The sequence below is a fragment of the Pseudopodoces humilis genome, chromosome 1 (genome assembly GCF_049639895.1).
Source record: "Pseudopodoces humilis isolate 2021_Gansu_Grassland_sample_001 chromosome 1, ASM4963989v1, whole genome shotgun sequence".
In the NCBI taxonomy this organism is placed as follows: Eukaryota; Metazoa; Chordata; class Aves; order Passeriformes; family Paridae; genus Pseudopodoces; species Pseudopodoces humilis.
This window is the reverse complement of record NC_142200.1, coordinates 46,133,036-46,155,729: the sequence shown is the minus strand read 5'-3', so window position 1 is coordinate 46,155,729 and position 22,694 is coordinate 46,133,036. Positions and strand designations below refer to the sequence as shown.

Sequence of the window (22,694 nt, the reverse complement as noted above, 5' to 3'; positions counted from 1 at the left end):
CAAATATCTATAATATTTATATGGAGTAGATGAGCTTTCTGTCCATTTTCATGTTGGTGAATGACACAAAGCAGATACTACATTTTACTAAGAATTCATGTGTAAACAGATATTAGGGCTTGCAGATGAGCCAGGAAGAAAGTGAGATCAGGGAAAGATGCAGTTCAAAATCTACTCTCCTTTCCTTGTCCCTCTGCCCACCCATCAGACTGCAGATCAGTACATTACTAGAATAATTTTAAATACCCCATATGTTTGTAAAGTGCTCTTTTTTTTCCACATTTGATTACAAGCTAGTATATATGAACAACACTTTATGATATCCAGCAGACAGAAATTCCAAATAGACTCTGACTGAAATTATTAATACTCTTTCTCTTACCCATTAACTAATGACTTCATCTTGCAGCTTTGAATCTCAACTTTTGCTTACAGCTTGAAGTTTTAGAAAAGGCCAGATTAGGGTGGGAGGTGAAAGATGCCTCAAATTTCCAGTAGGTATTTCCAGGGGCAGACAACCCCTACTCTCAGGCTACTCAATGTCATCTCCTCCATTGCTCTGCCTATTAGTCCACTTGCACTACTACACCTAATTTGCCAACAACAAATTACTTGCTTGCTGAAGTGCACACTATATAGATTTACTGGCTTACATATATGTGTAATTGCGTATCGTGTACTAAGAAAAAAGTAATTAATTTTCAGATTATTTTGATCTGCTTAGCCAGCCAGAATAAAGCCTGTTGGGACACAGACTGCCAAAACAGCACTGGCAAATAATCACACAGCTTTGTTTTGTAAGTTGAAGAAGCATAGAAACATCTTCTGTAGCAGGCTTCAGACATTGCCCCCAGCTCTGTCTAGACAAAAAGATGACAAAAGAATTCCTACCCAGCTCCTCAATATTGGCAAGAGCAGAAGGCAATTACAACCCAAGAGAAAGGACATCACCAGAGAAGAAACTTTCCAGGAAGCTTCACTATTTGTTCTTGTGAGAGCTGAGCTGAAGAACTTGCAGATGGACAGCCAGGACCATCCAAAATGCCCTGTGGTGTCAGAAGTACCTTCATGGGACAGGAGGCGGGACACCAGACTGAGGGGGAACTGGCACCCACTACAGCAGCAGGACCAGACGCATGTGTGCAGGTTCATGGATAAAGCCACCAAATTCCCAAGGTAGAGAGGAAAACCTGGACACCACGAGGAAGGAGAAGATGAACTCACACCTGGAACTCTGCAGCCCTGCATTTGAGGTAAAGTTGCCTGGAAAAGTTTTCTACCACAGTGAGAGCAATGTAGCTTGTAAATGAGAGTTGTCTGGCATCAAAACTGCCCCTTCTAGAGCTACATTCCTCATTACCAGCACACCACCTTCTAACTAAGTACAAATCCATTTGTTAGTAAGAAAGAGACTGAAGTCCATCCAACCATTACTTGACTAATTAAACAGTAAAAATGTTCCATTTGTTAAGGAAATGTTTCAGATTACAGCAGGCCCAAACACAAATGCCACGCACTTATCCAGGCATAATCTTAGCAGGGATCGGAGGTACCCTCAAGCAAAGAAGGTCTGTCCTGCTGGAGATGAAACAGAGGAGCCAGGAGGAACATTCACACAGAGACAAGTCTTTGCCTCAACTAAGATTTAAAAATGCCTCGTGAAACATTGTGTTGTAGAAATTGGATTAGAGAGCTAAAAAAATAGTGTCAGAAAGAATTAGCTGCATTATAATTACAGATAGCAGAATGCAGTTTTAATGGCAACAGTGTGCAGCCAGATCTAAAGCTCCCCAACTATTTTGACTTACTCAAAAGGCATTAATGCATACCTTGGTCTCTCCTTCTACGTTGAAATTTTAGATTTAATTAACATCTTCTAACATTTCTTAAGCTTTTTCTAGGGAGACAGTGTGGAGGCAGCCTAGGAGCAGCTAACGCATCAATCCAGGAGGTACCTGCCAGCATAGCTCTGGTACTCAGATGAGGGGCTAGGGGGAGTAGGAAAACTGTTTCAGTTAAAGCACTTAAATACTAATCCTCTTTCCTTACACTACAGTTAGGAGTGTACACAGACCTACACATGCAGCAGAAGCATATAGATCAGTGTCTGTTGCCAGGCTATGATTTGTCAGGCTTTTGGTGCAGATGAAAGGAAATACTGAAAATACCTGGCAGAGCTTGTCTCATGCCACGTTGTCCAGTGTTATTAGAGTTTTTGCACTTATTTGCTCTTGCCTGCTGCTTTTTCACTTGCTGCAGTCAGTGATCACAACCACCTGCCTGACATGCATGACTAATTACAAGAACAAGACCTTATCCCATCAATTTCAAATGTGCAGTGAAGACCCAGGACAGCTACCTTGCCTCCAGGGTTTCAGCAGACCACAGGCAAGGGTCTCTCAAAGCAGGCAGAGAGCCCTGAGAAGCTCCATCTCTAAACAGACTTTTCTACATGTTGGGTGTAAAGATAGCTGTGCAGCTCCACCTCTGGCTGTTTAGGCACTGATTTTAGAGTCAAGAAACAGCTAAACAATTAAGAAACCCTTTTATTTGGAAAGTAAGAGAGCTTTCATACATGTCTCTGTACACCACATACACTTACCTATCCCACAGTTCATTTAAAACTAAAAAGCCTCTCATACCCTTACCTAACTCCAGCATCCAGTGACGTAGTGTGGATCCAGCCCCTAACCCTAGCAGGGATCTCTGAACCAGCCACAAATCTAGCTCACATTTTCCATTTAATGATCAAACAGCAGCCCTACTGCTTGCAGATGAGCTAATTTCATGCTTACAGCTGCTACTGGTTGTATGTGCTTGTAACACCAGGCCCACTAGAGTGACTAGCTGGAAACAGGGAGAAAAGTTTTCCATATGTATCAAGAACTTCCAGAGATTAAGGCAACACTCATACTTGAATTTCAGAGTGCACAGGAATGACACAAAGTAAAACAAACAAACAAGTAAAAATAAAACTAAAAATTAAAGCATTTGTCAAAGGTAAACTTTGATACCAAAGCCACATCTGGAGGTCTGGAGATTTCAAAAATTTAGTACTGCCTCCTAAAGCTCCCAGATTTTCAAAAGCTTTCCATACAACCTTCAAAAGAACTTGGGGATGTTGTAGGCTGTGTAGACCTTCAAAAGTAATGTGGAACAACACAAACAGATTGGTAGTTGCAAGAGGTAGTGCAAGGCCCTTACATCAACATTCTATACAGCTGGAGGGTTTTATTTTGATTTAGTTTGGTGCCTGACCCAAACATGCACGTGGTTCAAACCCATTTAAAGGAACAGTCAGTGATTTGATCTGCTCTAGAATCATATAATAATTTAGGCTGTAAAAGACCTCTGAGTCTAACTGTTAACCCAGCACTACCAAGTCCACCACTAAACCATGAGCCAAGTGCCATGTCTATGCTGTCTTTTAAAAACCTCCAGGGATGGTGGCTTGTAGGGTGTAATGTGTACCACTGGAGCAGAACTTTCAAGTTTCAATTCTTTCAGAAATGACTGAGATACTGACTTCAAAATCATGTTACCGATTTGAGCTAAAACATAGAATGTTGGCACAGCCACAAATTTCCTTTCAATGAAACACCTCCACAGGAACCCAATGCCTGGAGAAAATTCCATTGTTAATTTTCTTAACTATAACATTAGAACCCAGCTCTGCCCTGAAGTGTTGATCATACCTGTCGTGGCTGGTTAACCTTTGCTCCTGAAGAGAGCAACAATCGGATGACATCCAGATATCCTCCTTGTGCCGCCAGGAAAATTGCAGAAGCTCCATCCTAAGAACAAACACATATGTCTTGCACTGCGTTGAAGTGATGCCATTTTTCCACACAAAACCACATCAAACTGAATTAAGTTCTCAGTCTTTAGTCATTATGCTTTGTAATAGCAGATCTACAGCCATGCTCAAGAAATAATTACCAAAATGCCAAATACCAAAGTCTAGTTCATAATAAACCATGGCAATATTTTCATTCAGTATGCACAAATACTGGTTCCTATCATATATCAAATGCAGCATTAAATCCTTTGTCTGGAATACTAAGAGTCTAGTTCATTGAGCCATTCAACTACATAACTAGAAATTAGTTCCTGTAAAGCAATGTAGGTTCATTTAGCTTTTATATGTTCATGCAGAAGTGTTCTGCTACATGGATAGATGGTGGAAACATGTCAGGCACTTTGCAAAACTGCAAACCCCAGCACTGAAGTCTGCCCTTGAGGCTGAAGGAGTAAGGCCTGTGCCAAACTACTGTGCCACCCCAGAAACCACCATGCTTCTGCTCTGGAATATCTGGAATATAAGAGACTTCACCTGTTATATAGTAATCTGAAAGTATTTTGTAGCCATAATAGAAACCAGAATTTTCCTGCAAAAAGCTCGTGAAAGAATACACTGTGAAAAAATACAGGTTTTTATTTTTCTTTGATATGTCTTTCATGTGCAGATGTTCTCGGAATTTTACTTCACAGAAACCTCTTCCACAGGAAAAAAAAAATTAAACCTCTTCCACAGGAAAAAAAATTAAAAGTCATATTTCATTAAGTGTTTTTGATGGAACATTTTCAAACAGCATTATAACCAACTATAAGTAGAAATCTGTATTGACGGTGGGACAGGTGTTTACCCATCCTACATCCACAGCACTAAGCACAGGATGTGCTAGGACAAGTTTTCCCAGGAGGCGAAAATCTTTTTGTTTAAATGATTTTAAACATTAGAGACAGGAATTAACCCCTTTACTACGTCTCAGATGTGCAAGTACACCTCTCATGCCAACTCAGGCAAGTGCTTATCACAAAATACAGGGCATTTTAGTGAAAGCCTGCTGTTGACCTTGTCATATCACCATGTTGGGACTAAATGCTATTGTCTGCAGACAAAGTGTGCTTAGCTACTCCTCTAACTTAAAAACTCAGCACAGGCTTGGTGAAGCATGACCTGAATATAGTTCCCCAGGGACTGAATTTAGGATTTTTGACATTTATTTCAAGACAAATGTCCTGGTGAACAAAAGAGGTGTCTGCTGGCACTATTAATGCCTGTCCCTGGGACATCTGATGGGCTGTTTTCTCTGGTTGTTGAGTATATGAAGAAACCTGGTGGTACCAGAGCCTTTGCAGTCTTCCTCCAGAGACAGAGAACACTTCAATTTAGAAAGTAAACAAGATTGTGTGATATTAAAAAAGCTCTTTATTGTAGGATAAATAAAGATGGAGAGCCTTGCATTCACTGATACCTATTTGATTAGAATTGATGCTGTAATGAAAATGCTGTTTTGAGGCCATAGCGTATTTCTGCAAGAAATGCTATTTAGTTAGGGTATTCTTTTGTCTCTTGCCTTCCTGACCCCTCACATGAGTCAATTTAAGATTAAAACATTGATTTTGATAGTTTTGGGAGGAGTATCTAAGTGCTCAAAATACCTCTCATCTGGCTGCCAGTGAAACTGCCCTCCGGGTACCACTTGACAAATGCAGCTTGGCCCACAAAAGAGCTAGACAACACTTTTTTTCAAGAGATCTTATTTTTATTTTATTGCACAACTGTTTCTGACTGCCTTTGCCCAATGTCTGAGAGCAATAAAAGTACACTTTAAAATCCAGTTGTAAATATTGCTCATTTCCAGGAGACACAACAAGGAAGTTATTTTACTGCCTTGACCTCTGGGTAAGAGTCTGCAGGTGTGGCAGCATAGCTATTTTTAAACTGAGTGGCAGCTCCTGGGATTACCCTGCAGAGGGATGAATCACTGCCCTCAGATCAGAAAGACAATTCCTATTTGCACAACAGCAAGGGTGGTGCAACCTTCTTTATAAATGAGGGGTGAGGCAGCACTAAGGTGGGGATCCCACTATGACCACTCCTGCAGTCACCAGCACTCAGCTCCCCTGCAAGCCAGTAGGAACTGGGAGTGCAACAGCACCCTGCAGATCCAAAGCCAATGGAAACAGCTGAAAAAAACTCCTGTATCTTGGAGAAACAACTTCCTCTTTGTCAGTCTTGAGTGCCTTGGGGTAGGAAAGAGTGGTGGGAAGCAGAGGCAAAATCTGCTACTTGTTTCTGTTGAATGCTGCAAAGCTCAACTTATCTGTGTCTCTGTTGGAGTAAATTAAATCCAGAGCTTCATTGGTTCAATCCAACTTTCTGAAAAGTCAACTAAACAACATCAGTTCAGCCATTTTAACCTTACTTTGCCCAAAACACTGGCAAACTGGAGATTCATAAATACCAAATAACATATTTTAATTGATATTTAAAAAACCCCACTTTGAAGTAATTTTAAGATTTTAATTTTTACTATTCCTTCTGGCAGAAGACTAATGTACTTCAGTGACTCTAGAGCTATTCACTCTTCTACAAGTTGCTCTTTCGTCCTAGGCTAATGGGTAGCACAAGACCTCCAGGTTTGGTACATATCCTCCATACAGATCATCAACCAGAAGGCAGCCAAAGAATTTTTTCTGATTTTGTGCTACTTCACTCAGCATCATGAAAAGCAGACAGTTAACAAAATCCACATCTTAGAGGAACAGAGTACTATAAAACAGCAGCATTTGGCAAATGCCTGTCTGTGCTGGAGCCAGGGTGTCTGCTGTTGTCCAAGCAACAGCACATTTGTTCCACCACCACCATTGTCAATATTGTGTGTGTCAAATAACTCACATAGAGTTGATCGTGAATGTTGGCGCCGTGCTTCAGCAGAGTTTCCACTACTTTTGCATGCCCGTACTGACAGGCAGCCAGGAGAGCTGTGCCTCCGTCCTGTGAGAAAGCAAAGAATGGGTACAGTCAGTCAGGTGGGACTGGGCTGAACATCACTATAAAAATAAAGAGCCAAACTTTAAGACTTTTCAGAATTTGGCTCACAGCAGTTCTGTAATGAGTAGCTACTGAATCTTTCATAAATTTAATGCCAAGTGCTGACATTTAAATCTTTCAACTTGTCTCAGTCACTATATAAATTTTTCTCCTGAGTTTTTTTAGGGAGGGAAAGGAACTAAGAAAATTCTGTTTTTCATTCCTTATCTTCTGCCTTGCCATTGGAAGCTTTGTTTCTTTCACAACTCCAAGCTCCTCCACGTCTCTTCCTCATGCCTGCTAAACTCTTCTACCGATGGAAGGACAGTACACCTTTCCACTGCTCCAGAGTCTACTGATCATCTGCACTTCTCTGCCCAGAACCTTGTGCCCTGTTTTTCTCCTGCCTCTCATCAGTGGATTGTTGGCCTGAAGCTGAATAGAGAGGAAGCATTTTAAAGTGTGCTAGATGACTGTGGAAGTGTGAGTCCGACCAAAGCCATGCCCACCAGTGAAAGCTTTGTTACTTCTGCTTGAGAAGCAATCCCTGCAGGTAGGATCAAACCCAGGCAGTTAGAGTTGCTGCACATCACCACTAAAGGGAGACCTAGGCACATGCATCAACTCCTGCTTGTAGAAACATTCCATTGGGAGCCAGCAGAGAAGGGAAACACCTCAGTGTCACTGGTGGTTGACTCCAAACCAGCTGGAACAACTGAGACAGCAAAGTCTTGCCATCTTAAACGTGCTGTGCCTCGCTCAAAAATTACCAGTGTTTCAGACACAGCTATGGAGAAGGAGTTCTTATCTTCTGCCTGGCATGGCATCATGCCATTGTGCAAAGATGATGCACATCCCAAAATGTCCCCACCACAGGTCTTCTCTCTTCTCCTCTATCTTCTCCCAGTCTCAAGCCTCTCCTCCACAAGATAAGCTATCTAAAGTATTTCAGGTAAATGGTTTCTAGAGCTGTTATTAATGTGGACACAAGACTGTGCTTTGGCCTAGACTTGTTCTCTGAAACAACTGCAAAGTTGTCTGAAATTTTCCGTGTAGACAGATATCCAAGAAAGAAGTTACAGCTTGAGTGACCAAATGGATCTTTTATAATGAGAAGTGCCAATGAAATTTATTAATCAATGGTGCAATTTCATGTAATAGCCCTGTGAAAACTCAAGCTATGACATGACTGAATTAACCCACAGGCACTGTTTATAGGTACCCCCAAAACCTCATATTCATCTTTCCTGCCTACAACATTGAAAAGAAAAGAAGGCTTGGGTATCAACAAAGCCAGATATGTGAGGCTGTTGTGTGACAGTCTAAGAATTGCCCATTAATTATAGATCAATTGAGTAAATACAGTGTGTAACCAGGTCAGTGGATTTAAGTTTTTCCTATAAGAAATTAGACTTTCCTGCCAAATTAAACTCCCGTAATTTAATGGGAACTGCTGGAACAAAGCACAAAAGCAATCACAATTGTGCTTGGATTAAAGAAACACCTTATACACACTTAAAAGACAATGGAAAAGCTAATAGCTTCATGAAACCTATTTCCTCTCCCCAACCAGATGAAAGCCACTTTGCTCAAGTGGTGACAGCAGATCAAAGGGCTAGAAACAAAAAAATCCACCAGAGACATTTTTAAAGACTTTTTCCCTGAATGAAGTTAAGAGTGAAAAGTTAGTGAATTAAGAACAGAAACTATGCTGTCCAGACTGAAGGTCCTCTGTGCAGAGGCAAGGAAGGAAAAGTTTTAGGAAGCTTAAAAATATTAAAGTTCCCTGTATGGAGGGTAAAAAGACATGCTCAGTTGGTTGCATATGGGAGAAGTTTGTTTATTGCTTTATGGTCTGGCTTTTGTTTTCTAAAATTCTTGTGCTCTCCACAAACTCCTGCTATTTTTAGAAGATTGGTTATTATCATGATCTCTGCAGGGAGCCAACTGACAGGTCCCAAATAAAAGGCAGGCCTGCAAAGCTAACCGCAGTTGGCACAGCAGAGCTGAAGCCCAAAGCTTGGAATCCCAAAGTGTGATCCCACCTTGGGAGATGTGACAGCTTGTAGTTTAAGAATGGCAACACTCTCTCAAGACATGCCCGATTAATTCAAAAAGGGGTTCCTGACCAAGTGTTTGGTTCAACCCAGTGAACAGTTTTACACAGATACACTTTTTTTTGAAAGAGTAACACAATGCCAAAATATACAATTTGGATCCTTCAGACTGAAGTGACCAAGTTTTCCTAGATCAATCTGATCAGAGTCCAGAGGTTAGAAGAGGAGCACTGGATGGTCCCCAGTTCCATCTGTCCACTCTGAAGCAAATATTTATTGTGGCAGAGAGAACTGGGTAACAATTCCTGGGCTCAAAGATCTGCTCCCTGATCAGGAACACAGCTGAGCTCTAGGACCTGCTCTGCTGTCTGTCTGATATATGAAGCTGAATACATTCAACAGAAGGGATTGGGATTACTCTGCATGCTCCGAGCTGGGGGTACCACTGCGAAAAATCAGATCTCACATCTTTGTGTAAGGCAGGGAAGCTGGGGGAAGGAAACTTTTCCACAGACCATGTGATAAGACAGCCCTTAGTTAAATCAAACAGTGTGAGGGCCCACTGTTAATTAGTAGGAGAAAACTCAGTCCCCCTCTTGCCTCTATTGAGCTTCCATCTAGTTTTCTCTTATGCTTCACTCCAGTAAGCTCTAGCTGAAGCCCCCAATGTTTTACAGACCATAGGGAAAGCAGGTAAGTTGTGTGGGATAAATAAAAAAGTAAATGACAGAGTTTTAACATCCTTTTCAGCCACGTGATTACCTCTTTCCTTTTTGGCTTCAGCTGAGGTAAGTAAAAAGCTGAAGCAGCGTCTTTGGTACTGGCAAGCCCCTTGGAAACTCTGAGCAGGGCAGCAAGTGGGAGCCGGACACGTGAGCAAGCACTGTGGTGCTCCTGGGGCTATCACCCCTTCTGCAGCAGGCAGGAGGCCACTGTGCAACCTCTTAGAGATGGCACAGTGCCTTGGGTTCACTGCTTGCTCATATCCTGTTTTCCTGACACAATGAAGCTTCTATTAATCCTGTACTGCAAATATTTCCAGCTCAGATAGGAGCTGGACTTTTCTCAGCTACCTCTGAAATTCTTTCCCTGAAACCATTTTTCTGCCCTCCCCAGAGTCTGTCCTCCTCACTACCAGCACATAACAGCAGCTGCCGATCTGCAGTGAAAATACTTGGAACAGCAGCGCTGGGTAAGACCACAATAAGTAGTGTTTCCCTGTCTGTTCACTGACCCCTTTCATCTGTCATCATCACCTGAAGGTAGCTTGGAATTATACGTTGTTTAACCATCTCTTAAATATGGTACAGAGGAGAAGAACTGATTTTCTGCAATCACTGCTTGCTGAAAAATAGCCTCTGACATACTGTTCAACCTGCAGTACTGCTTGGAAAATGTGCCACCATGTTTTTTAAGAACTCACATGCTTATCACAGCTATCAGAATAAAAGAAAAAGTTTCAATCTATGTTAAATATTTCTATGGATGTCAGACTGGGACAATGCAGAATAATATTAATGACTAATATTATATGTAATAATTATATAATAGTTAACCTTCAATAGTACTATTTATTCTCTTTAGAACATCAGCAGTTATTGCTAATTACTTTATTACACAATTTTAGAATAGTTTTACTTTGTCTGCCATAACAAATATCAATTCTAATGATGCAAGGTTTAACAAGAATTGCATGCCTGTATTAAGATAGTTCTCCAGAATCCTCATACATGAATAACAAACGTAGTAATCACAATTTACAGATAAGTGCATGAAAAAGATGTTGGGCTTTGCATTTCCTTAGTTAAAAATCTCTAGGATTTTTGTTTTCTAGGATACATTCAAATTTGTGTGCTTATTCCAAATCCATGTCATAATTTATAATAGGAATATATATATTCTTTGCAAATGGATTAATTTTGCCCTTTAAAAACAGGATCAGCCATATGTTTTCCAGTGCTGCTCCCAGATGAGTGTCTTAGTAAGAAAATGCTTTGTCCCTAACCTGAAAAGGAATATTTTATCAACTATATTGTTTCTGGGGCTTGGGAGGGATGGAGGAGCCTGTCACATTGGTCACCTGTTAACAGAATGACGGAATTATTCCAAGCTATGGAAACCACATTATTAAATCAGAAGATTGAACTGATACAAAGCCACACTAGCTGGCCAGTGGAAGATGTGGACTGTCCATGCACTACACCTGACTGGTGCCTCCTGCTCAGGCACATGCTGGGTGATGCAGCTGGAAAATCATCTCACATGCACATCACACACCAGTTTCCCATGACATGTCCATTGGGAGCTGGTGTTGTCTTTCAACCAGCTTGTCTGGATGTAGCAGAAAGCTGTGGCCTGGAGAGGAAGAGCAACCAGCAGCTTAAAAAATACTTGGGACTGGCATATGGGCCAAGCCAGGTCTGGGTTCAGAAGCAGAGGCAGGCAGGAAAAGAGAGACTGGAATTAAAGTTGCAAGGTGAGCAACAGTAGACCCCAAATTTGCATTTGTCCAAAGATGGAAGCTATCTGGAACAGCTGAATATAGGAATATTCTTTTATATTTAGATCTTTGTTCCCCTTTATTTGTCCTAGTGTTTCACACCAATATATTTTGCATGCTTCATAAAAGATTGTGTATTGTCATGAAGGATCAGACAATTTCAAGCCTGTAGTTCCACTCCTGGATCAAATCCTGGCATCTTCACAAACTCCTAGTTCACAGGCTGTGGACTGAGTGAAGATCTAACTGTCCCTCTAGACAGAATAAGGTACTGAGCCTCCAACTTGCCAGCTGAATGCAAGGGGAGATGACCCCTCTGAATCTTGTTAACCTCCACCCATACCCTGAAATAAAAGCCAGAGAAGCATCATTTATTTCAATGTGCAACCTTATCCAATAAATTTGTCCCACATGACATTATCCATCACTTTAAGATAGAGCTGTTGTGTTTAACAAAGCAACCTCCTGCATTGTTAACTTTCACTGTTGCACTTGTGTTCAACAGCCACAGTTTCATTCATGCTTTTATTACTGCTTGCTGCTGTGGTCAGAGAGTTGCTCACCACAAGCACAGTTCCCTGGAGTATCAGAATCCTACTCTACGGGCATGTGTGAACTCTAGCCACAATACATCGGGATTTTAGCTCCTGGAGTGTAAGGAACTGAGTTTCTGATGTTCCATCAATTTGCTTAGTATTTAGAGCCTGTACTTCCAGGGACTTCAGGAAGGTATGGATTGAGAGAATCATTCAAATCACAGACTAAAGTATCTGGAGAAACTTATTATTGCGGAGTAAAGAATTACTGCTTCTTCAAAGATATCACTAGGGATCCCAGGGTAAGTGACTGGTAAATGTCCTCCTCCCCAGATTATGGGAATGCTTCAAAATGTAGCCAGCAGATCAAGGACAAGTAAATTTAATGAAAATATGTTGCTTTTTCCCCCTGTTTGGTGAAAGCAGAGGTGCTAGTACTGCCTTGGGCAAAGAAACTGGGTTGATTTATTGCTGTCAGTGATGAACTGCTGATCTTGCTGCTGTTGACCCCATGAGGGGTGAGGAACCCAGGCCCTGCCACTGTACTTCTGGCTGTTCTAAGAAGAGTTTGGAAAAGCTCTGAGGTGCACTTCATCTTCTTGTCCCAGATGGGAAACTAGGAATTTAGAGAGGACTATGTATCCCATGGTGGCATGCAGAGACATCCCAACAGTGATGAAATGTAAGTTCTATGCAATGAGAGTATCTAATCACCTAAATCAGGATCCTACCTGGTAAGTACAAAAAGACCCTTTGATCTTTTATTAGAGGATGGCTTATGAGGAAAGACTGATATCACTATCAAGGGACCCTGATGAACTTATGCCTCTAAGTCTAGGTTGGAAAATCTAGTCCAAAATTAACATTTCACAATGTGTTGCATTACTCATATTACTCAGAAAATGTTCATGTGAGGAGATTTCATCATCTTAACACTGCCTGGTCATGTTTAATGTGAATACAAAGAACCCAGCCTTGACTGTCAGAATGTATTAGCATGCAAAAATAGACCTATCATCTTACTTTATTCTTAAATTCAGTGGAGGCTCCAAATGAAAAGAGAAACTTCACTACATCGTTGTGGCCTTGCTGTGCAGCAAAGAACAGAGAAGTTGCACCTGACTGTAAAGGAAAAATGGATTAAAATAATAACGAACACATAACACACTTGACTGAAGTATAGACATTTCAAATTAAAAACTGTTGAGCTCAATCAGTTGAATATCAGCTGAAAAGACATGATGAATTTGAAGACTCCAGAGGACACCAGGTATCTTAACTCAGTCTTCCTCACAGTGCACTGAAAAATCTGTCCAGTGTCATACATTTGAGTAAAACCAAGTAAGGGAAGGAAGGGAAGGAAGATGCAGGCTTTTCTGACTTTGGGCTCTCTCACCCCATTTAGAAAACGGGAAGCTACACGTGAAATTCACTCCAGTGAATAGTACTTTATAATAGCATGTGGTCCCATTTTGACCATTTCAGAGCCTGCTCTCCTGGGCCCATTTATGGGACTCACTTCCCCAAGCTTCACAGCAATTTCAAAGCACGAGAGCACTGGTTGGAGTAACTGCACTTAGTTGCAGAGCAGTGTCATTGGTCTTTAGCACTTAAACTTCATCTGTTTTGCTTCCTTTCTGCAACAGAGTGGTTTTGGAGGCTTTCAGTGTTTTTCTTTTCGTTGGCTTGTTGAATCAGTATTTCCTGAGGGATAATCAAGAGCAGCTCCATAAAACTGTTCTTAACTTTTTTTTATTTTTTGCTTCTTTCCAAGCAATGTTTACCTAAGGGAAGGGACATATTTAAGTACATGTTTTGTTAGAACAGGACCCCACTGAAAGACACTGACAATCATGGTTAGAGCAAGTTTAGGCCAGTAAGTGTAAAGACACCTACATCATCAAACGTGGCATTCACTGACTCGGTAACTTGCAGATGTCAGCATGAGATTAATGCTCTGGTTCCAGGTAACCAAGGAAAGTAAGAAACATTGGCTTGTCTGTTGAAGCAAAGAGCACACTGCTATCCTACATGACCTGCCACCATCCCATGTAACTGCATGACCTCCTTAAACTGCTCTTCTCTTAAAACCAGTGGTTTTCCCAGAGCAATTCTGCTCTTTGCACAGCCAACACGCAGACCAGAGCAACTGCAATCCTTACAATTGTCTGCATGGAGTATGAGTGAAAGGCAATTTCCACAAAAAAATCAGTTGCTGATGTCCCTTCCATGCTGATGTCATGGTGCAAGACATGCCTTGAATGCCAAGCAGAGATGCAGGGGAGGGTATGGGTGATAAAGCTGTATGACTGCTAGGGATGAGTTGGCTCAGACTAAAAGGCAGAAACTTCAAAACATACAGAGTCAAAAATAATCCCTGTACCAGAAATGGCATCCACTCCATTTTAATGACAAGGCTGCAAATCAAAAAATAAAGGTCTTCTTATTATTTATCCCATCCAGAGATCTGTAAATTGTTGTGCCAAAAAGTAAAACTGCAAATACATAAAATGGGATAACTCTGAGAGGTTACATCCCAGATGTAACTTACCCTCACCAACCAGATGTGCTGAAAATGTTTGATGAGTTATTATAAATGTACCTCTGGCATCTGATTTTCTGTTATAAAATCCAGATATCTGATTCCCTGATGTCCTCAGAACAGAGCCGTTTATATGTGTTATAAGTACACTATACAGCAAGTGACAAAGAAACAATTGGCAACAAGCAGCAGACAACACTCTTATTATTTATAACAAACCAACAGTTACTTAATCAAGCCCTGTTTGAATCCTACCTCTCTCTGCAGATTGATATCTGCTCCTTGCAACACCAATTCCCGTACACAATCTATGTGGCCATAGTATGAGGCTACCATCAGAGCTGTTGTGCCAAGCTGGGAGTAAGGAAAAACAAGTCAGTACCTTCAACAGACACCTACTGCAATGAATCAGGCTGTCTGGATGAGACAGCATCTCTGCCAAAAATCTGGAGGGAGCTTCTGATACCTTATTGTCCCAAAATTAGTGCAACAAGTACAAAAATAATGGGTTTTGTTCCTAAACAGCTTTCTTTTCCCTCTCTTTTTAATCCGAAAATACCAAAGTTCTTTGCATCATTTCCAGAAGAATAACCTCAGACACAGGAGCTGAGTGACTCAGCTGAGTCACTTAGAATTCTGAGTCATAGTCAGGAGAAGGGGCTGGGTGATTTGAACAGTAATTCCCTATCCAAATAACGAGAGCAAACTCACTCAGTGACTCTTCACATTATAAGAGAGAACTTTCTGTACAGAAATCTGTGTTGAACTCCCTCAGTACACTATAAGGTCACTTCCAGTGAAGGAAGTAGGATTTATATGTATGCAGTGTATGGACAATATGCAGAAACCACGTGCATAAGGATGAAACACATCCTTCAAAACCCTTCACACACAGCAGCTCAATTCAAAGAAGGAATAAGTGATATTACAAGAAAGAAACATGCAGTCTTAATTGTACAAAAATAATTTAGTCTAGAAAATGTATATGTCTAATACAATTATTAATGCAGTGCAGTGTGAAAGTTCTTGTCCAAAGTTAGCCTTCTTTTTATAAAAAATTGAAGTAGTGACTTTATTTTTTTCACATTGATCTCTGTCCTGTTTACTTCAAGCCTCCATTTGAATAACCTTCCCTCCCTTGTCAGAAGGAAAGTCATAACACCAGCTGCTTAAGTACTGTAGGACAAATACTTCCCTACAGGGCAAAAATGAAATGAAAATGAAAAGACAGGTTAAAGTCAATGGGCTTAGAAAATCTCTGACACTTTGAAGGTATTCAAAGTGAGAGAAGCCGTGGCAAGTTCATGTTTCGGGTTGGAAGTAGCATCAATCCTTGCCAACACCACATGACTCCGTGTCAGTCAGTCCCAATGCCAAATAAAAGAAACCTGGAACTTCTCAACCTCCTTTTCCTCTTGCTCTTTGACACAGCTTAGCATAATCAAGTATCTCACCATCTGTTGTAGGCAGAATAGAAAGACCTATTCATTATCTGTGTTATCAACCCATTTCTAATCTCAAAACTAATTTCAACCCAGGAAAATTACAGTAAGGAAATTCCCATGAAATCTGTCATGTGTCTGGGCTCCTCTTGCTTGGCAATCTTGTGCCTTCCTGTTGATGCCCAGTCCAGAGATTGGGTGGAGGAGGAAGAATTTAGGAGGCCAACAGTTGCTCTAATTATGAGAAGGTCTGCTAGCTGACAGGATCATTGCTACCTGGGCTCAATTGAGCCAGCTCTTCACTGTGATCTATTACTACAATGACATTTCTTTGCAAAGAGAAGCCCGAGGTGCTAGGATCTGTGTTTTTAATGTCAGCACCACAAATAACTGTGTAAGACACATTTTTGAGTGCTGGCAAATTCTTAACCCCTTGCCACCGATGTAAATCATCATGCTATTTCATCTTATGTTTCAAATGACAGAAGAAGGTTTTAAATCATCCTGAAGTACCATAAGACATTCATATGTTTCATGTTAGATCCCTACTACACCCTCTGCATGGTGGGCTATGGAAAGTGATGCAAAATGAGTGCCGTGGCTGTAGGTGCATTGTGTGCATACGCTGTCTTTGCAGTCCACATCTACTCGCCCACTGTTCAGCAGCAGCTGGAGGAGAGCCAGGTTTCCTTTTCTTGCAGCCCAAAATGCAGCATTGGCAAGTGGTGTTTCTTTCTGGTGGAGAAAAGGAAAATGAAAAAAAAAAAAGCAGAAGTAAATCACTTTGGAAAATACATTGGCCAAGGATACACATTGCATACACATTGCATTCAAGCCAGGCACGTTTCAGCTTAGTGTGCTGCTCTTTCAAACCCAGAGCATTGAAAGGAAGCTAATTTAATTTCTTTTTGCAATTAAAGAGACCAGTCTTCCTGTGCTTCCTTATATTATTTCAAGTCTTCCTTGTGTCCATGGCAGCCTATGTCTCTTAGATTGCTCTGTAATGAGAAATGATGATGCTAGGCCAGATCCACAGGAAAACATCACAGAAAACAACATGCTGAGTGATGTCTGCATTGTCTGCTTCTGTGTTGGGGCTGGCCACAGTTAGACTGAACCATCCTGCTTACATATCTTATGCAGGACATTCTCTTGGGTTTCAGATTATAAAAAATATAAAATATTTAAAATATATAAAATATATAAAAATCAATCATTCAGCTTCAGAAATGACATAGGCACTTCTTGTTTAAATGTCAATGCACACATGTAATGTGGCAGGGAATCAGGATTCAATAGTTTTATGCTTTATAATTAAAATGCACATACACAGCACAATTTAAATTGCTTCCTTCACTGACATGAAGACAATAAACTTTGCAGAAACCAGCAGACGCAAGAATCATGAATCTGAATCTATCTCAGGTCTGTCACACTGAGCACTTTCCATGGGTTGCATTTTTAATATTAACAGGTTGGAAAATTGGCAGCTGTTTTACATGAGAGATGTTCCAACCACTAAATAAATTATAAGTTTCTTCCTATAAACTGATTGTGGTATTTCTTGTACCAGCACACACAGGGATAGGAGTCTGAAAATTTTAGCAAGCACAGTAAGCTAGATTCTGATCTTCTTTTCACAGCTATTGCATTTCCCTGGAGGGTCTGTAGATAATGTGGATTAAAGTATAGACAGCAGTTTATACCCTCCTTGCTGGCAACACGGTCTTCCTACCACCTTGCTTAGTGGTCTTCCTATCCTTAGGACCACTAAGTTTTGTGTAAAAGCAAACCATTGACCAGAATACACAGAGGCTCATGTTGCCCTTTCTTCTCTGATTTATTAGATAGATATTTATTTATAGAGCTGGGAGTTAGGAATATTGTCTTTTTGGCTTTGTTATGATATTCACTGGAAAGCTATTGCAAAAGAATTATGTTTAGACTTATAGAATGGTAAGGTCTAATTTTGATTGTGGACAATCAAATTCTTTACCTTTTACTATCTCAAACTAACCCTTAAAGTTTTAGAGGTATGGCAATACATCCATAAAGGGAAAGATTTATTTCATTCACCCCGGTTTTCACTACACGGGCACAGTAGCAGACTGAATTTTATTATGGCTCATTATACATCACCACTTTCACTGGTCAGCTAGGCAGGAACTGGAATCCATATTCAGGAAGTCCTTACCTGCTTTCACCAGTTCACCAGTGAGAAGAAAAAATAACTAAATGTCCAGTGTGACCCTGGAGTGAAAGTAGAAGTTCAAAGTCTTTGGCCTTATGAGTCATAAGTTCCTACCTTTTTTTTCTCCCCTGTAAGTCCTACAGTAGCTCTCCAGCAGAGTTGTTCTTATACTTTGGATCAGACCCAAGGAATGGAAGAACTCTTCAGTGCACAAAGGACACAAACCCAAGTTTTTTCCCCATTTGTACTGACTCTTATTAAGCACTTTTACTTCCTCTTGTGCCCCTACATTGCTTGGGATTCCTTGTATAAAAGCAGAGTGTACAGCACACTCAGACCATCAAACATCCAGCGATTAGACTAAAAAATCAGATGCAAATCTGAGCTATTTTACCTGCTAAGGTGAAAGAAAGTGCAGAATCATTCAGATGATCTGGGCACCTTACATGAACTGCCTCATTGCGTACCATGTGGCAGTTTATATATCTCTGGATCTATATCTCTGTGCTCTTAATTTCATCCGCAATACTGACATCACTGGTAGGCAAAATGTAAGACAGCACTTTGGGGTTAATAATCCAATTAATGGAATTATTTTTGAGCAATAAATGGGTTTATAGCTGCAGGATGTGACTGCTGGTTTTGGTTTTGAACTCTTGTCTCATCAGATACTTCCCAGGGAGAGGTAATGTTGAATTTCAGGAGATTAATTGGACAAAATTTTTGTGTAATTCTTGCCATAAAGCCAGTTTGCTCCCAAAGCATCCTCAAAGTAAACAACTGATCCTCAGCACTGACAGTCTGGGAGCAGAATGTAATAAACATTTGAAAATTATTAGCTAATAGCTTTCATGAAAATTGCTTGTTTCATGATGTCACTTGTGCCAGCATCAGCAACCTTCAGGAGAGAAGTTCTTTTCACTTCATCAAGTTCTCTAAAGTTTTATTTTAAAATCTGGGTATGCTAATAATTTTGATTGTTTGTGTGCTTTTATGAGAGACCAAAGACGAAAAGCTGGCATTGTATTTATGCTGTATTGACATCAGAAAAAACACTTTTTCAAAAATGGCCTAGAGGAAAATATATATTATAAATCTGACAAAACCATTTCTCTGCAGGGATGCAGAAAATAATGAATTGTGCTAATACATCTGTGTCATTTCAGGAATATTGAGGAGGAAAGTATAATTTAAATTCTGTGACCACCAGCTCCTGCTCCTTGTCTTATCTTTGACTTGCTGTTTGCAGAGAAAGGGCAGGTGACAGTGGGGTGACCGCTGAGGAGGAGGAAGAGTGTGGTTCCTAAACAGGGATCTTGCAGATGAAAGAGGGAATGGACAAAGAGAAAGAAAAGAATGGAGAAAGAAAATGCTAGTCTGCCCACTAGCTTTTTCCTTGTTCTGGCAAAATACAAGAAAACTCTCTTTTCTTTCTTAGTTTCCAAACCAGTCCTAATGGGAAGGAGGAACTGAGTAAAAAGTTTTAAGAACTGGAAATCAGGATCAAACATGATGGAAAAGGCTAGTGCAACTTAGGAGCAGAGTTCTTCATTAGACAGCAATATATCCTACATGAAGGATCCTGATAAAAAGGAAAAGTGGTTCAATATATAAATGTTGTTTAGTCAGGCAAAATGTGGTAGAATACAGGATACTTGTGTGAGAAAGAAAGATAAATGCTATGCCATGGGTAAGTAGGATAATGGAAGAAGTAGATGGAAAATGTGAACAGCCAGTGGCAAACAGGTAGTGAAAATCCAAGTTAAGTTCATGATCTTCTGAGAGAAAGAGAAAATGCCAAACAAAATGTCACAGAACAGGGAGAGAAAACAGAGAGAGGGAGGTATGGTCTGCAGTTCTTCAGAGGGAGGGGAAAGCAGTGAGCTACTTTGGACAGGAATACTTGAGGGAATACATTGTGAGAAATAGGGCACAGAAAAGGAGCTGCTAGGGACAGAACAGAAAGTAAGACCTGAAGAACAAGTTAAATAAACAAGGAGACCGAAAAAGGGATAAGAAAGCAAGAAGAAGCTGGCACCATCAGGACCATGGGGCTGTTAGGGTGGTTGCTTGTGATTAATGAAGCTGGGAAAAAACTTGCAGAGACAGAATGAAGGGACAGAAAAACTAAGAAAAAAAAGAAACTAGGTGTGAAACCAACACAGGACCAAAAAGGGGATGACCACAGAGATTGCTGTCCAGAAAGCCAAGTGTATCCTGGACTACATCAAAGGAATCCAGACCAGCAGGTTGAGGAAAGAGATCCTCTCCCTCAGTTCTGCTCTGGTAAGACCACACCTGGAATGCTGTGTTCAGTTCTGGGGCCTCCAACATAAGGATGTGGACCTGCTGGAGCAAATCCAGAAGAGGGCCATGAAGATGATCAGAGGGCTAGAGAACCGCTCCTATGAAGACAGGCTGAGGGAATTGAGGTTGTTCAGTCTGGAGAAGGCTCCAAGGAGACCTGAGAGCAGCCTTCCACTGGCTAAATGGGACCCACAAGAGAGATGGAGAAGGACTTTTTACAAGTGCATATAGTGATAGGACAAGGACAAATGGCTTTGAACTGAAAGGGGGTAGGTTTAGAGTGGATATTAGGAAGACGATCTTTACTGTGAAGATGGTGAGGCACTGGAACAGGTTACCCAGAGAAGCTGTGGATGCCCCATCCCCAGAAGTGTCCATGGTCAGGCTGGATGGGACTTTGAGCAACCTGATGTAGTAGAAGGTGTTCCAGCAGGGGGCTGGAACATGATGATCCTTAACCCAACCCAAGGCATTGTATGATTTCACCACCAAGAGTAAGATTGAGCAAAGGTTCTCTGCTGCCTGCCACAGGGGGGCTTTAACTGCAGGTGGGAACCACCTGCTGCGCCACCACTGAACTGAGACGGTGCCACTGAAGCACCAAGATTCCAGGAGGGAGACACCCTGACAAGTACAGGGAATAATCCATCAAATCAAAAAATGCAACACAAGCAATATGGCAGAGGACCGGCACTGAGCTGCTGATCAATAAGAGAAGGGCAAGCACAGCATCCAGAAAAGTGCACAACAGAGATGAACATCCATCATAAATATTATCTGCTAACATCATTAGTAAAATGCTGCTTGCTTCCATCTTTGCCAAAAAATCTTATTGATCCTGCCCTTAGATTAAAAAACTTCTTTAAGGCAATCTTCTGAAATGATTGCTCTTGCGTGGTTTGGATGGAAGAAGTACAAAAAGTGACAGGAATACACAGCTGGCAAAGGGAACGAACCAGTCTGGCTTCAGTGGCCACCACAGCCTGAGAGGAAGAGCACGGATAAAGACTGCCTCCTAACTATTACACAACCAGCACCAGCAGAGATGGTCGTAAAAGTGAGGAGGAGGCTCCTGACTGCACCAAAAACCACAGCACGGAGCCCGGCCACCCCAGAGCCAGCGTAGAGCTCCACGGAGGCTCGCAGTTTATGTAAGACAAGGCACGCACCCTTTGGGGGCTGTCAGCTGTGAAAAGCGCCCGCTCCATCAGCTGCCACCGCAGCACTCCCGGGGCACCCCAAAGCCCGGGAAGGACATTCCTGTTTCCTTTCCTCCCGCCCTACACTACCCTCGCTTTTCCTAAAAAAAAAAATCAATCCACGGAAACAACAGAGCACTCCACGGGCTGCCGGCACGGCAAGCGCAAAGCGGGAACCCAAAGGCGCATCCCCCCCGCCCCTCTCGGCGCCCGGCTCACCTTGAACGACATCCTGCACATCGCAGCGCTCCGCCTCCGCCCCGCTGCGCCCCGCGCCCGCCCGCGCAGCTCGGTCCGCACCGCTCCGCACCCGGGGCTGCGCGGGGCCGGGGCGGGGCGCGGGGCCGGCACCTCCCTCCCGCAGCACTTTGTGCTCATGGGGCTCTGCCTGCTATTGCTCTTTAAAGGTTCTTTTTGGGGCGGGAAGGGAGTATTTGGTATATTATTATTATTATTAGTAGTAGTAGTAGTATTAGTATTATTAGTATTATTAGTATTATTAGTATTATTAGTATTATCATCATCATTATCATTATTATCATTGTTATCATCATCATTATCATTATTATTATCATTATTATCATTGTTATAATTGTTATCATTATTATCATTACTATCTCTATTATTATCATCATTACTGTTGTTACTGTTATTGTTATTATTATTTAGCCGAATAGAATTAATTGTATTGGAACAATTGTACAATTTTATGTAATTACAGAAAATTACATTTTATTGTTGTTTTTAATTGTTATTGTTCTGTTGTTATTGTTAGGAGTAGTTGTACTAGTATTATTTGAAATGGGCCCCTGCTCCAGCAGCATGCTGAGAAGCCAGCCCCCATGGTGGGGGACCCACACAACTCAGCCTCTGGTTTAGACCTGGGGATCTGGACTCTACAGTAATAAATATTAGCACTGAAATGGTCCAAATCCGAAGAACCCTCACCCCAGCCCTAGCCTCATCACCATCACTTCAGCCCATGCCACCTGCATAGCACCACTTTTGTATTTCACAGCCTCTTCCCTTCATATCTAGGAAAAGCCTGTTAAGAGATACTGTTTGAGTACACAAACGGTGCTGCCACCCAAACCTGTGCT

The 22,694-nt window shown here is 41.4% G+C and overlaps 1 protein-coding gene across 1 annotated transcript in view; it reads right to left on the bottom strand.

Moving 5' to 3' along the window:
• ANKRD29 (ankyrin repeat domain 29) overlaps nucleotides 1-21,912 on the bottom strand; it is a 30,907-nt gene extending 8,995 nt beyond the window's left edge. The window contains exons 1-6 of the mRNA XM_005517212.3: nucleotides 21,814-21,912; nucleotides 16,522-16,632; nucleotides 14,711-14,809; nucleotides 12,937-13,035; nucleotides 6,686-6,784; nucleotides 3,696-3,794 (exon numbers count right to left, since the gene is read on the bottom strand). Coding sequence (XP_005517269.1) covers nucleotides 3,696-3,794; nucleotides 6,686-6,784; nucleotides 12,937-13,035; nucleotides 14,711-14,809; nucleotides 16,522-16,632; nucleotides 21,814-21,834 — 528 coding nt within the window. The 5' untranslated portion in view covers nucleotides 21,835-21,912. The remainder of the gene's footprint in view (nucleotides 1-3,695; nucleotides 3,795-6,685; nucleotides 6,785-12,936; nucleotides 13,036-14,710; nucleotides 14,810-16,521; nucleotides 16,633-21,813) is intronic.
• Nucleotides 21,913-22,694: the final 782 nt, after the last annotated feature.